The 15,095-nt window shown below is 36.8% G+C and overlaps 1 protein-coding gene across 4 annotated transcripts in view; it reads left to right on the top strand.

Annotated features, from left to right (window-relative positions):
- HDAC9 (histone deacetylase 9) overlaps positions 1–15,095 on the top strand; it is a 684,034-nt gene that overhangs the window by 314,817 nt on the left and 354,122 nt on the right. For 3 of the 4 annotated variants that reach the window (XM_040644216.1, XM_040644218.1, XM_040644217.1), the window contains one exon: positions 7,485–10,117. In XM_040644216.1, the coding sequence (XP_040500150.1) occupies positions 7,485–7,799 (315 nt within the window). In that variant the 3' untranslated portion in view covers positions 7,800–10,117. Of the gene's footprint in view, positions 1–7,484; positions 10,118–15,095 lie in introns of those variants that run through there. The other variant, XM_040644215.1, reaches the window with a different exon arrangement.

The raw sequence follows: 15,095 nt of genomic DNA, 5'->3' as shown, positions 1-15,095 counted from the left end.
TACTTATTTTCTGCCTCTTCCCCTGAGAGGTTGCCTAGCTGTCTGCTCTACTCAGGGTGTGGCATATAGTAAGTGCTGAATAAAAATTGCCCAATGAATGAAAGAGTAGGTGGGTAACTTTCTCAAACTCACTAGAAACACTTAAGGAGGCGGAAATTTTCAGTATCCTTTCCAGAAGTTAACACTCGTTTAAGTTATTGAATTATTAGGATGTTTTGAAACCAGAAAAAGGATATTTTAATTGCAGGCCTTGTTCTAGACAATCATTTAAGTTATACAGATAAACATGTTTTTATTAAGAATTCACTTGGTCCCTAGATTAGTTTTCTATCTCTTCAATATTGGTAAAAAAGGGCATTTTTCAGTTTAGACTTTTAATTACTATGAGTAATGAACCAATATTTAGAAAATATTTCTCTCTTGTTATTTAGTTTTAGTTCTTCTGGCAACTTCCCTAAAATGCACAGAAGCGAAATGGCATGGAGTATCTTGGCTTGAGGCGGAGTTCTCTAAGTAGACCTCTCCATTGGAAAGCCCTCCATGCTCCGCATGTTGTTTTTGAGAACAGTTGGTACATACCTAATCTATTTGTGATTTGAGACAGAATTTTATCATTGTTTTAAAATCTAGTTTCCTTGGAGCTAAAGGGAAAGGTTTCATTTTCCAAAAGAAGAATTTTGCATTTATTTAAAAGAAAAAAAAAAGAACAAAAACAAAAACTTATGCCATTCCCCAAGTAAAATCTGTCTTCAAATCTGAGGCAAAATAGGAAAGTGATGAGTTGGGTTGAAGGTCACTTTGCATAGTTTAATAATCACATTCAAACACTTGTGCTTAATGGGTTGTTGACAATTTCAGAAAACCAGATGTCCATCAGAAACAGATTTACTCCTTATTCGCTCTTGCTCTTGGTTGCCATTCCAAATCTGAAGGTATTTGTGGGGACATGAAAGATCTCCTTGAGAAAAATTTTAAATATGGAATTTAAAGATACTTTATCTGATAGCACTTAGGCTTATGTTGACTCCAGACTTTGTCAAACAGTGTAACTTAGGCAGAGACGAGCTTAATGTGCTCATGTGTACAGGTTAGCAGCACGACCTTTAAATATTATTTCATGAATTTTACATCATTTGCCAGTAGAATATGTGATATTTAACATGGAATATAAAATATCTAAATTATAGATTTGCCATAATTATGAGCCTAGCAGGGATTGAGAAGAACAGAATTGTAACACTTAAAGGTGTTAGAAATTTCGATAAATTATCATATCTGGTCTATAGAATGTCAGGGTGAGTGGGAGGAGTGTGTGTGTTACAAACCCAGAATGGTCAGAGATTGCCCGCACCATTCTTTGGGCTTAGCACGATCACCGTGCAGTCAGTAGCAGGGAGAATACGGAGGAACACTGACAGATGAGGAAGAGCACAGATGAAAGGGAAGGAGAAGGAGAAGTGCAACCATCATCTTCCTCTCAGTTGGGTTCCCCACCAAAGTAACTCACCTGGTGTCAGACGAATGACACACGGTGTGTTTTACAGATGGACCCTCGGCTGAGATTCACATAGGCTCGCACATTTATCTGTCACACAGATGTTTTGTCTTGTGTTTTGTAGCCAGCAAGGCAACAGCTCAGCTTTGCTGGGGGATCACCTCCAGATGTTCAACCAAAGAGAGACTCTGCTACCCCACTGAGAGTAAGCAGACAGCTCCTCCCTGCATCTGGGGCCACTCAGCAACAGTACAAATTAGAAAAGGGTTAGCCCATACCATCTTTGTAATGGTCCCATTTGAAGTTCAAAAACACATACGACACAACACGATCGAAGTCCTGAATGTCTTCATAAATAGCCAGAAACTTACAAACATCAAGTGATTTTTTATTTTAAAAATCTAAAATAAGTTAAACCTGGCAGGCAGGTTTTCTGTGACTTTGGTCTGTAGATTTTTCTTGCTGATGTTAATTGCTAATTTTTCCACGCTGGCAAATTTGCCTGCTTAAACAAAAACAGCTTTAGTCAAATACCTGGAATAAGAAGTGTAGGTTAACTCCTTCTCTGCATTTATATTTTGAAAAACCATCTCCAGGAGATCCCATTTATCACTTTTCCATTTTGTGAAACTTCACAAAAGCACGTATTTTATTTCAGAGATGGTGAAAAAGTGGTAGTTATTGTTCATGTCAACATTGTCATTTGCTTCATAACCAGGGAAGAAAAGTGTCAAAGCCCTGTTACTAAGCATCAATTAAGCTCTCGGGTATTTAGCAAAAAGATGAGTGAGAGAGAAACAAGGACAAATCCTAGATTTCTGACTCGTGGAATTGGGTATTGCTGTTCCCTCAGATGAGAAAATTAGGTGAGCAGGAGGAAAATAAAGGTTTTCTTCGAGCTGTTTAAAGTTTATGATACCTATTAGGTATTCAAGATCTAAGGGCAGATGTTAAGGAAACAGCTGAATATGCAAGTTTGGAGCTCAGGGAGACATTGTAATTACTTATATTAATTCAGTTGTCATCAGAACGTAGTTGTTTCAGAGTAGAATGCAAACTGGAAGGGTATAAAAAAAATTCTAGGTTTCTACTCTTTTTTTTTTTTTTGGAGATGGCTCAGCTTCTCTTGGACATGAAATTCCTTTTTATAAAATAAAGGTTTGAAGAATGTTATTAGAAATTTTCCAATGACTACATTTTATATGTATATGATCTCCACTCGTAAGTTACTGCCTTGTGTCAAGAAACATTTCTTTTATAAACCATCAAGGAATTCTGCCCTTGGAAGACCATTTTGCCATTTGGCTGGTCTTGCCCAGTTATCATAGTGTTATTCATTCTGGCACTTTTCTCCCTCGTGTTTCCTTTAGTACATCACAAGTATAGACGAAGCCAAAGGAACTGACTAGAACAAACGGCACTGTTTCTTTATTGCACACTGAAAATTGTTACAGACGTATCTGTGTCAGTGAGGTTGTCAGTACTAACCAAAGGTGATTCATGGACTAAACGATGAGATTTCTGGGTACATCTGTGACCTCAGAAATACATTAACAGGTCAGACTTCCGAAGGTTTTTTGTTAAAATGTACATATGATAAATTCTGTGAACTATCAGCATCTGGTCACTATGAGAGATTTTCTTGGACATACTTGCTATCTATGGGAAATTATATTCCAGGAAATTAGCACACAGTTTGTCTGGTCTTTAGCTGTAGTGATATCGTTCTCTTACTTTCAAAGATGCTATGATTGTGTCTTGATGCCCTTTATGAGGTGCTTCCTTCACTGACACTAACCGATACCCTAATTAAATTGCCACTGGATTTGGCACGAATGCAGTCATTACTGACTTTAACAGGGGAGACTTCGGTCAAATAGTGTGGATGAAAGCCTTTTTGGCATGAATTCTAAAGAGAATGGGAAAAGAGAAATGAAGACAGTAAGGAGAAATAATTCAAGGAGTTTGCTGTGAAAGGACGTACATAATGGTGTTGGTGGGGGGAGCAAGGGAGGTTTTATTTAAGATGGATTATCATTTTGAAAATGCACAAATAAGAATATTCCAGCAGAGAGGGGAAATGTGTGTTGGAGGACAGAGTGGATCATTGCAGGAGTGGATAGGATCCAGACCCTAAGCCGAGTAATTGCCTGAGATAAGAGTGTAGACATGGCTTTCCGAAGAACGGGAGGAAGGGTGAACGGGACAGCTTGGTAAATGCGATGGTAGCAGGATGCTGAGTTTCTCTTCGGAGGCTTCTATTTCTCAGTGCAATTATAAGCACAGGTATCAGCAGGGAGTGAAAAAAAGGTCTGGATTTTAGAGGTTTGAGGAGAGAGGAGGTAGTTTGAAATTGTCATTGTGAAAGAGTGGGAGCGAATGAAGGAGAGAAATGTGGTAGCATTGCCAGGCAGCGCTGAGGGCCCTTTGAGGGTTTTGCTCATGAATCTGAAAAGAAACATCAGCATGATTGTAATCCGTTTGTTTGTTTCCTAGCTTATTTAGCTGCTTGGGTTTGGCAGAGATGTAGTATTAACCAAGGTTGGAAGTCTTACTTTTCCAGTAAAACCCATATTGAAAAGGGCAGGGGAGTTGAAGAAAATGGAAGGGAGTGATTAAAAAAAAAAAAAAAAAGACTTCTTCATTTATTTGAGAGAGAGTGGAGGGGGAGGGGCAGAGGGAGAGAGAGAGTCTCAAGCAGACTCCCTGCTAAGGGTGGAGCCCGATGTGGGGCTTAGTCCCAGGACCCTGAGGTCATGATCTGAACTGAAATCAAGAGTCAGACGTGTAACCCACTGAGCCACCCAGGCGCCCGAAAGTAGTGATTTTTAATTCTGGCAAATGGAACCTAGTCCAGCAAGGAGGGAAATGGGGTGGGGGGATGAGGGGGACTGGTGGGCAGCGAGAATGTGTTAGGCTCAGTCACTTAGAGGACCCTCCAGAGCTGGGGAGTGGTTGGGGTCAGAATATTATGAGAATTAGCCAGAAAGAAGTCATGTTTGAAACCAATTTAGGAAAGTGTACAGCTATCAATAAAGACCAGAGCTAAGGTATGATCCCAGCAGTGGGTGCTGAGATAGAGCAGAGTGAAAGACCATTGGATGTGAGGAAGTCAAGGTACTGAGGGGCCATGGGACTGGGACTGGGAAAGAGAGGAATAGCAATAGACTTCCCTTGTACTTAGCAGGCAGTATGTGCAGTTTCCTCTTGGTTATTAAATAGTCCCCATAGTCAAACATCCAGAAGCTAGGGAAGTTGCAGAGTCACTCGGCAGTAAGCAGGGACTTTTGATGTGACATTTCCTGGACAGTGGTCATGTGCTTCCTGGTGGACCTTTCATGAATGAGGGGCCTTTCAGGACCCTCAGTTCCTGTCTCATGGCAACACATCCCATATGGTTTTCTTCTCTCTTCCACACAGAGGCTCTTATGTACATGAACTTTTGAACACCTCCCAGAGGTGTCTGCTTGACTCATACGTGTCCTTGGCCCACCAGCTCTGATGTGCTAGCTCCCGTGAATTTTTCCAGCTAAGCTTTGCTAGCGAGAGGGAAAGTTCTACAGCTCGCCAAGCATCCGTCCAGAAGATGAACTGCAGCAGTGCGCTTGCGGATGGTCCCGCCCAGGGGCTCCTGCAGCCTCCTTCACCTGACTGATACCTCTCCTTGGATCGAGCTCTTCTTCCCACAAGAATCTCTGTCCTGCTCTCGTACGTCACGTCTGAAGTGAGCAACAGAGGAAAGGGTTGACTGATGAGCTCTCTCTCTGAAGAATGGGTGGATACTTGTCACCCAAACTCCTTATCCCTGGTATCCCAGCTCAAACTGGGACTTTCCCATTAAAATCCTGCCTATTTTCTATGGTGTCACATGTTCTTTTTCTAATAGCCAATTAAATGGGACCCTAAGGCTGTATAGTCAAAGTTCAGGAATATTACATTGTCTCTTTTCTTTAACATCTCAGCAGTGTGCAAGGTATTATGTATTTATGTTATGAAGAGCTAATTAGCATTGATACAAAAGTCCTGCAAGTAGTTTCCTAAGAAGTACGTAGAGACATTTAAATCACGATGAGATGATTGTTCTTACGCTGACAGCCCAGGAACAATAGATGTTAGATTGTAAGCACGAAGGAAATTAATATTTAAATTTGCCTTCTTCATTTTGACATAAATTTTGATTGGTATATATTCCCTTAGCTTGATTATGTCTAACTTCAGATTGGTGATGTTTACATTTTATTTGTGGCTCTATCCTGAATCATATTTTATTTCTCTAGAATCTTATTCTCAACCCGAACATATTATAAACTGTGTCACTCTCTCCAACATCCTCTTCCAGGACTCTCCCCACCTTCCTGTGCTCAAACCCCACTGGCCTTTCATTTGCTCCAATGCACTGGACTCCTTTTCCAGCGCACGTACTGTGCCTTCAGCCAGAAATGCTCTCTACCCTTATTTCAAACCCTCACACACATGTAACTAATGACTCCTCCTTTTCTGTCCTTCCTCTTTCTTGTCTCAGCCTAAACATAGCACCCCCACAGTTCCGCTACTGTGCCAACTACTGTGTTCTCTTAAACACCCAGTGCTTCTTCCCATTTCGTTTACCATACTCGAAAATAAGAATAAATTTGTTTATCTTTTTGATTCTTTTCTAACACACAAAACTATAAGCTCTATGAGGGCGAGGGGATGGCTCGTTTCCCAATGCTTAGCATGATGTCTTGAACACAGTTGGCACTCAATAAATATTTGTTGCACAAATGAACCAAAAAACCCAATAATTTTACCGACAGTGAAATGACTGTTATATGACCATCTGAGGTTATATGACCTGGAGGAAAGTCTAAAGCCTAAAGAGGGTAAGACACCCTTCGGAGTTGGAGTACTTAGGTATTCTAATTCGAAGCATGTGTTTAATGTTAAAAACATAGTTAGGTGCCTGGGGAAGGTAAGCTTCAACTGTACCAAGAGAAATCGGTGTTCATGAGTTTAGCAGTTGTATTCTAAGTGTGCTGCTCATTAAGAGTATTTGGCATGTTGCTTACATGGGCACTGACTTAACAGAAAACTCCATTCACTCTTGAAACCACAGTTCAAGATCTGCAGATGATCAGTCACTGGGGTCATTGTGAATCAAAACAAGAGACCTACTGTGACCTGAAATCATCTTTTGCTATTGTTTAAGTTAGGTCTGTTCTCACTTTTTTTTTTTAAATCATTGAGGAGTTAATTCATGTACTTCTCAAGATAAAGTACAGTTTAATTTATAAAATAAGGAAAAGGCTTAAATAATAATTTTCCAATTAAAAATAATTGCTTATTTCCTATTATTTAATTTGGATATATTCATAAAACATTTTTAGTGCTATGACTTTTTTTTAAATCCCACATCTTTTTAAAGTTTAGGATTTCAAAATCAATATTTCCATGTTTTACCAGTATATATAAGAAGATGTTTATCATTTGACCATTTAGGTATGGGAAAATTAGACAGACGCCTTAGCATTTGTGCTCATATTTTTTAGTGGTTGACGTTTGTCAAAAAAATGAGATTGTGGAAGTTTTTCATTACCTTTCCATTAATCCCATTACATTTTCTCTTTTGAGAAAAATATTCTCAGGTGTATTTGGATTGCATTGTCTCAGTACAAACTCTACTTGTAAAAGTTTCATGGTTCCCATTGAAAAAGCCTATTTGCCTTTCCCCCACCATTTTCTAAGTGTTAAAGAGTAATCCATGAAAAAAGAAGCACTTAAAGACCTCATCGTCTGCCTACCACAGCTACGCAATATGGCAGCGATGGGTCAGCTTCAGATTTAGGATCACCGAGGAAGTTTGTTGCATACAAATTCGTTCTGCAATTGATACGCAGAAACTAGAAACCAAACTATACTGAAGTAGAGTCGTTAGAAGTAAAAGTGTATTTTGCTTCTCTGTTACCACCAAGAACTATTGAATTTTGAACCCCTGAACACTCTCTTCTAGCTGCTTTCGAAATCTATTGAACAACTGAAGCAACCAGGCAGTCACCTCGAGGAAGCGGAGGAAGAGCTTCAGGGGGACCAGGCGATGCAGGAAGACAGAGCGCCCTCTAGTGGCAACAGCACTAGGAGCGACAGCAGTGCTTGTGTGGATGACACACTGGGACAAGTTGGGGCTGTGAAGGTCAAGGAGGAACCAGTGGACAGTGATGAAGATGCTCAGATCCAGGAAATGGAATCTGGGGAGCAGGCTGCTTTTATGCAACAGGTAATAGGCAAAGATTTAGCTCCAGGATTTGTAATTAAAGTCATTATCTGAATATGAAATGCATTGCCGGTTTTAGTAAATGGATATTATTTCCTATCTGTTTATATTTCTGAATGATTTGATTTTAGTGTTTAAGGATTCTACTTAATGCAGATATATCTATATAGAGATTTCTCTATATACTGATTTCTATATAGATATCAAGGTTTCATTGAAACTCCACTGGTAAGGAAATACTTGTTACACTAAAATTATACTGCATAAGTATGCAAGTAATTAATAGGCTTTAAATTCATCCCAAAGCCTGCCACACCAATTACTTCTAAGGAAAACGAACTCACTGTTGTTTTTAGTTTGTTGAGATCAGTGACTGCTGGATATAGTCACCCAGTCTGATCAATGAAACATTCTATTAGTTCTTGATTTTTTTTTGATATGTAGAATTCAATTTTCACATTGTTGTATATAATGTATCATACTACAGTCTTGAACACTGTTAAAGGTAGTCTGCCCCTTCCTTCCTCTCTCTTTTTTGTTAAGTTAAATGTTCTGGTTACCACGCCAATAGTCCTTAGGTTATTGTATAGATTGCAATTGAAAATACTAGGAATAGAGGTGGTTTTAAATATATAGATTGCAAAGTACAGCACTATTTTAAATATTACATTATGTCTCACCTAGCACTGCTCATTTTACTTTTATCTTGTGTTATTTGATGACATTGTCTATCGAAAAAGATCAAATGAAGCCGATGCAGTTATCGGCCAGAAGTAATGTGCAGCATTATGGTCCAATCAGATACTATATTGTATCTACAATCATAGAAAACACAGTAATGGTATGATGATTATCTGATACGAAGTCACAGTCATGTTGAGAAGAAGAAGGTGTATCATATTTTATAATCATCACTAGGATCTCTTAGGTAGAATTCCATAATGACTCGGCATATACCATACCATTTTGGCAAATAAAAACTTAGGAAAGTTAGGCTTAACAACAGAATCTGCTTGTATATAATGCACCTTCAGAAGGACTGTGTCCTTTGATGCTATGAAATACAAACAACTTTGAAGGCAACAGAAGACTCTGTTTATTTAAGTCCGTTCTTTGTCAGGTTCCTGCTGTTCTCCTACAGAAAACTGATTCTATGAGGCTGAACAGGAAATGCCTTGTGGAAACAGGAAGTCCAAGTGATTCATGTAATGAGGAATGTAGGGGGAAAAAAAACGGAGGATAGTGTTTTACTCTTTCTGTTTTTAAAGGGCACTCTATGAATTGATTTATTGTCTAAGAAAATAACACCGCAAGTAGGGAAATTGTTAAGGAAGCTTTTCACTGGAACATTTCCTTCATACTCCCTTTTGATATGTTTACCTTGTTTTATAGGTTTACTTTTGTTAAGCTAGTTAAAGATTCGTTGTATTAAGACCCCTTTAATATGGATAATCCAAATTGACCTAGAATCTTTGTGAGGTTTTTTTCTATTAAAATATTTATATTTCTAAATCCAAGGTATTTTAAGGTGTAGTATCCTGTTTCAAAGGAGATAGAGCGATTTTGCCAAATGTAGACATTGTAACAACTGTATATGTTATTGGCACGTGTTGTTTACATTTTGCTGTGACATTTAAAAATATTTCTTAAAAAAAGGTCACTGCTAAAGATACATTATCCTTTTTTAAAAAGTCTCCATTCAAATTAAATTAACATAACTAGAAGTTTAGAAAGTTTAAAACTTTTCCATATAATGAACGTCCTTCTGATAATTTGACAAATAGCTATAATAGGCAACTTTTCCTATTACCACTATATTTTGGTTAGTATATTCCTTAAGATTAAAATGACTTTTTGTCAGTTGTTTTGCATTAAAAATATGGCATTCCTAAGATAAAATTGTATATTTTTTCCATCTCATAAATATTCATTTTCTTTAAAGTCTTTTTCAATCTCATAAAAAGGGATAGTGCATCTTTTAAAATACATTTTATTTGGGGAGGAACATGTGGCTGAGCAGACTTTTGTATAATATTACTTCAAAGATATGTAATCACAAACAAAAAAAAAACTATTTTTTATAATGTCATTTGAGAGAGCTTCATCAGTACAGTTGGTGGACATTAATTGTTTGAATTTGATAGTCTTTGAATTTAATCAAGAAACTACCTGGAACCAGTGAAAAAGAAAGCTGGACTTAATTCATCTTAGAATTAATTGATAAATGTCTCTTTTCAAATCTACTGTATTTATTATAATTTACACCCTTGAAGGTGATCTCTTGTTTTGTGTTGTAAATATATTGTTTGTATGTTTCCTTCTTGCCTTCTGTTATAAGTCTCTTCCTTTCTCAAATAAAGTTTTTTTTAAAAGATCCCCTTTCATACATTTGGCTTTGTGTAAACTTGATATACTTAATCGGATCTGAAGCTCATGCGCTAGGCCTCATATACCAAAATATATTGCCATTTGTTGTTGAAACAAGAAAATAAAGATATTTTGAGCAGTTATCTCTCATGCCATTAAAAATAATAAACCCAACAATGATTTTAAACTATTTATGTCAGCCATTATCAAATAGCAAACACATGTAAAATATGTTGCCTTTCCCTTTTCCCGGTGTGGCCTCTTTTTCATGACATGTTATCATGTTTGATGTCAACTTCCAAATATAAAATTTTATATAAATAAATGTTAATTCCTAACTTTGATCAACTTAAAAAATTATTTTTAAAAAGGTTAACATAATCCCTCCAGTGTAACAAGCACTCAATAAATATCAAAATAAATAATTTTCCATGTGTCATAATAATTTTATCTATTACAGTGACAGCCTGACCTACAAGTATAAAGTAACAGTACATAAATGTAAAGAGAAAAAAACTAATTAAATGACCTCCCCTCTATGGAAACAAATATAATACTAGTGTAAAGAACAAGGGGCCTGCCTCAGGTAAAGGAAACTGGGCCATAGACATCCCTGCACCATGACATACCCAGCTCTTCTTCTGGTCAGTTGCTAGTAAAACTTCAATCAGTCAATACTTCATAATATGTTACTGTGTTTTTGTTCCCTTAATCTAAACTTTAATAGCATCATACAAATTAAAATTATTTTAAATCACAATATTGCATTAGATTATGAAGAATTCTGGAGCTAATATCATTGACTATTACAAAGTGGATTATCATTCCATAATGCCATAAACCTGATAATTGGGTCAGAATTGTGGGAATACCGTTAGTCACAATTTCCTAAAAATTGCCTTTGGACTTTTATAAACTTGATTAACTTGGTACCAGAGATCCTCAAAAAAGAGTTGGAGGAACCAATTAGATAATGGTTTTATACTATAAATCCAATTTTTGAAGTATAAAGTGGATGTTTCAATAAAAAGTATCAATCTCATGTTAAAAATGTTCTCTTCAGGAAAATATTTTTTGCCAGGACTTGCAATAAATAAACATTAGATTTCCTGTTCTGTCAGTAAAAACTCACCTTCTCGTTGGTGAAGGTGGCTGCTGAAATGGAGACTGTTAACTTTTCATAGATCTGAAAAAGGTTGTCTTTAAGAAATTTTTACTTTGTTTTATACTCTTTTTCTGTAAAGGATGGTAAAAAGGAATTCAGACACTAATCATTTTTTGAAACCTAGGACTCAATGGATGTATAGGTAGACAACAGTATTTTTTTAATTTGGCAATAAAGTCTTTGTGATTTTTTTTCAATAATGGAAGCACAGAATTGTGGGTATCCAGTTGTGAATTAACAATGATAAATAATCAAGGTCTACAAATTATAACCAATTATTATCAAGAACTTGGAGATGCAAGAGAAGGAATTTGAGAGGTAGATTACCCTTCCCTTTATTATTGATAATTCCTCCATCTGGGTTTTGAAAGTTTGGGGGGGCAGTCAAAGAATTCTGCCAAATAAAACAAGATATTTGGAATGTGACTTTTTAGAACTTCTCAATTTAGATTTGGGAGGTTTTCTATTCTAATTTCATAATACCTTCTTTAAGGCTTATAAACTGTAAGGTTTAGACAATGCAGCCTTTTGGGACTATATTGATTTACAAAAAGACTTTAACTTTTAACTATTGGAAACATACATGTCTAGCAACTCATTTAGTCCCCACAACAAACTATAGGGTAGATATTATTGTCTCGTTGCAGAGATGAGGGCACTGGGGCCCAAAGAAGTTAAATAAGGTCCAGGTCACCCAATTGGTGACAGTCTAGCTCTTTCGTGAGTCCAGGTTTATTAAATCATCAGTTCTCTCTCTCTCTCCCTCCCCATCCACATTTCCAAACTGTTTTGAATCAATTTTCTCTTAATCATTGCTATAAAGTAGGAGATTAGGACTTTTTAGTCTCATGCATAGATGAGAGGTATCATCCTTGGACACATGATGTTCAACCATTTTAAATTATGAAAATTTGTGAGTTTCTTTTTTTTTCTGACCAGAGCCAATCTTAGGATGGGGTGAAACAGAATGCCTGCACTTGGGGTTACCTTTTGGGGGGGAGAGAAGGAGAAAAGATTCAACTAGGTCACAGCTGTCCTTTGCCACTTACCTTCTTTCCCCAACCAAAGCCAAATACCAATTTCCAAGCAGTTAGGATGCTGCCTTTTAAAACCTTTTTTGACCTACTGAGGATGCACTTGATAATCATTCTGACCTAATATAGTCTGTAGAAAATGTTGGGAAAAGGAAAAATACAGACATTTGTCTTGAGTTCTTGTCTTCCTATGTGATTTTCACTTGAAAGATGCATAAAAATCCTTTTGAGGGAAGTTGTTGGCCGTTCGGATTCTGTCCGCACCTACCGGGTTCTGACTCTGTTGTCCTGACAGAGAGCCCAAGAGACTACATTTTTCAAGCCCTTTGGGAGAGTCTGATTCGGAGATAATGTTCTGGAGCTGTCCAGGGGCCCTAAACCACTTCCTGAAATATGGCCTGACTGTTAATAGCTTTTACCTAAGCTCCTTGGACTCTTCATTCATAATTTCCAAACTAGACTATCTCATATTTCTTGTATATTGTTTTGTTTCATCTGCATTTCAACTTAGCTATAGGTCATTCTCACTGTGTTCACTTTTATTTCTCTCTTCTAATTTAAACAATTGCGTAGCCTGTTTATATTTATTCACCAAGACGTGGCAAATTATTTTTCTTCACAAGTTCTGAGTTATTTGTTGCACACTTGTTTTTTTTGTTTTTGTGTTTTTATTGAGATAAAATTCATATGACATGAAATTTACCATTTTACCCATTTCAAAGTATATAATTCAGTGCGTTTTGGTATATTCATGATGCTATGACACCATCACTACTTTCTAATTCCAGAATATTTTCATCAACTCAAAGAAATCCTGTAGTAATTAAGCAATCACTCCCCATTCTCTGCTCCCTCCAACCCCTGGCAACCACTTATAACTCTTTTGTGTCTCTATGGATTTGCCTACTGTGGATATTTGATATTAATGAAATCATAGACTGTGTGGCCTTCAGTGTGTCTGCATAATGTCTGCAAGGTTCATGTATCAGTACTTCATTTCTTTTTATGGCTGAATAATATTCCGTCTTTGAATATACTATATTTTGTTTTGTTTATCCATTCATTAGTTGATGGACACTTGGTTTTCACTCTTTGGCTTTTATGAGTAATGCTGCAATGAACATTCATGTGCAAGCTTTTATGTTAACCTACATTATGCTCTTGGGTATATACGTAGGAGTGAGTGAAATCCTGGGTCCTATGGTAATTCTGTTTAACTTTTGAGGAACTGACACACTGTTTTTCACGGTGGCTGAACTATGTTCTACTCCCACTAGCAGGGTAAGAGGGGGTGCAATTTCTCCACATCCTTTCCCACATTTGTTATTTTCTTAAAATATCGCAGCTATCCTAGTGGATGTGAAGTATTAACTCGTTGTTATTTGGATTTTTATTGCACTAATTGCTAATAATTGATCATCTTTAAATTTACTTACTGGACATTTGTATCTTTTGGGGGGTAATGTCTATTCAAATCCTCAAGCCATTTTTGAATTGGTTTCTTAGTTTTTTTGTTGTTGTTGAGTTGTAAGAGTTTTTAAATACATTTACTGGATATCCAAAATATGAATTGGAAATTATCAAATATATGAATTGCAGATATTTTCTCCCATTCTGTGGGTCATCTTTCCATTTCTTGATCGTGTCCTTTGATGCACAAACATTTGTATTTTTGTTAAATTCTATCTATTTTTAATTTTGTTGCTTGTGCTCTTGGTGTCATATTTAAGAAACCATTGTCTAATCCAGTGTCACAAAGTTGTACACCCTGTTTCCCTCTGAGAGGTTTCTAATTTCAGCATTTACTTTTAGGTCTTTGATCCGTTTTCCAGTTATATACACTTTTTAAAAAAATATTCTTCCATTTGAGTTATTTTTAAAGGGAGAAGAATTTAATGATCATTGGGCTCCACTTTCTCACACATCATCTCTGTTTTCCTTATTTCTAGCTGATCTTGGTCTTTCTTATCTGCCATTCCTGTTGCTGTCTCTTGTTCCTTCCTAGCTTTTGTTTTCTCTTTCTTCCCAATGAACCATTTAAATGCTACAATCTTGCTGTTTATTGTATCTAATACAAACTGAAGAAAACATTAAGTTTGTCTTTCCTTTAAGAAATGCCTTTTCTTGGGGCGCCTGGGTGGCTCAGTCGTAAAGCATCTGCCTTTGGCTCAGGGCGTGATCCTGGCGTTATGGGACTGAGCCCCACATCAGGCTCCTCTGCTGGGAGCCTGCTTCTTCCTCTCCCACTCCCCCTGCTTGTGTTCCCTCTCTTGATGGCTGTCTCTGTCAAATAAATAAATAAAATCTTTAAAAAGAAAAAAAAAAAGAAATGCCTTTTCTCTGGTGACCCTTTAAAACCTAAACCAGAGTTATTTTTCTTCATTTATGTGACAGAATTCTATCATGGTTACTCATTTTTACTCATGTCTACTTTGCACTTAAATTTTATGTTGAACCCATGTTTGCAACTTTGCTTTGATCCTTGTGCCTTTGTTGACAGAATTTCTGCAAAGACCCCTGTATTTGTACTGTCCAAACTGGTAGCCACATGTATCAACTGAGAATTTAAAATGTGACTGGTGTGAATCAAGATATGCTGTAAGTGTAAAAGGCAGACTAGATTTCAAAGCCATAGTACCAAAAATATATTAGTATCTAAGTGATAATGATGTCTTTGGTTACATACTAAAAATATTTTAAATATATCCGCTGATGTAACTTTATAAGTTAGTCTTACCTGTTTTCTTTTACTTCCTTAATGTGGCTATTAGAAAATGTAAGATT

The sequence above is a fragment of the Ursus maritimus genome, unplaced genomic scaffold, assembly GCF_017311325.1.
Source record: "Ursus maritimus isolate PB19 unplaced genomic scaffold, ASM1731132v1 scaffold_3, whole genome shotgun sequence".
NCBI classification, from domain to species: domain Eukaryota; kingdom Metazoa; phylum Chordata; class Mammalia; order Carnivora; family Ursidae; genus Ursus; species Ursus maritimus.
This window is presented reverse-complemented; position numbering and strand designations above follow the sequence as displayed.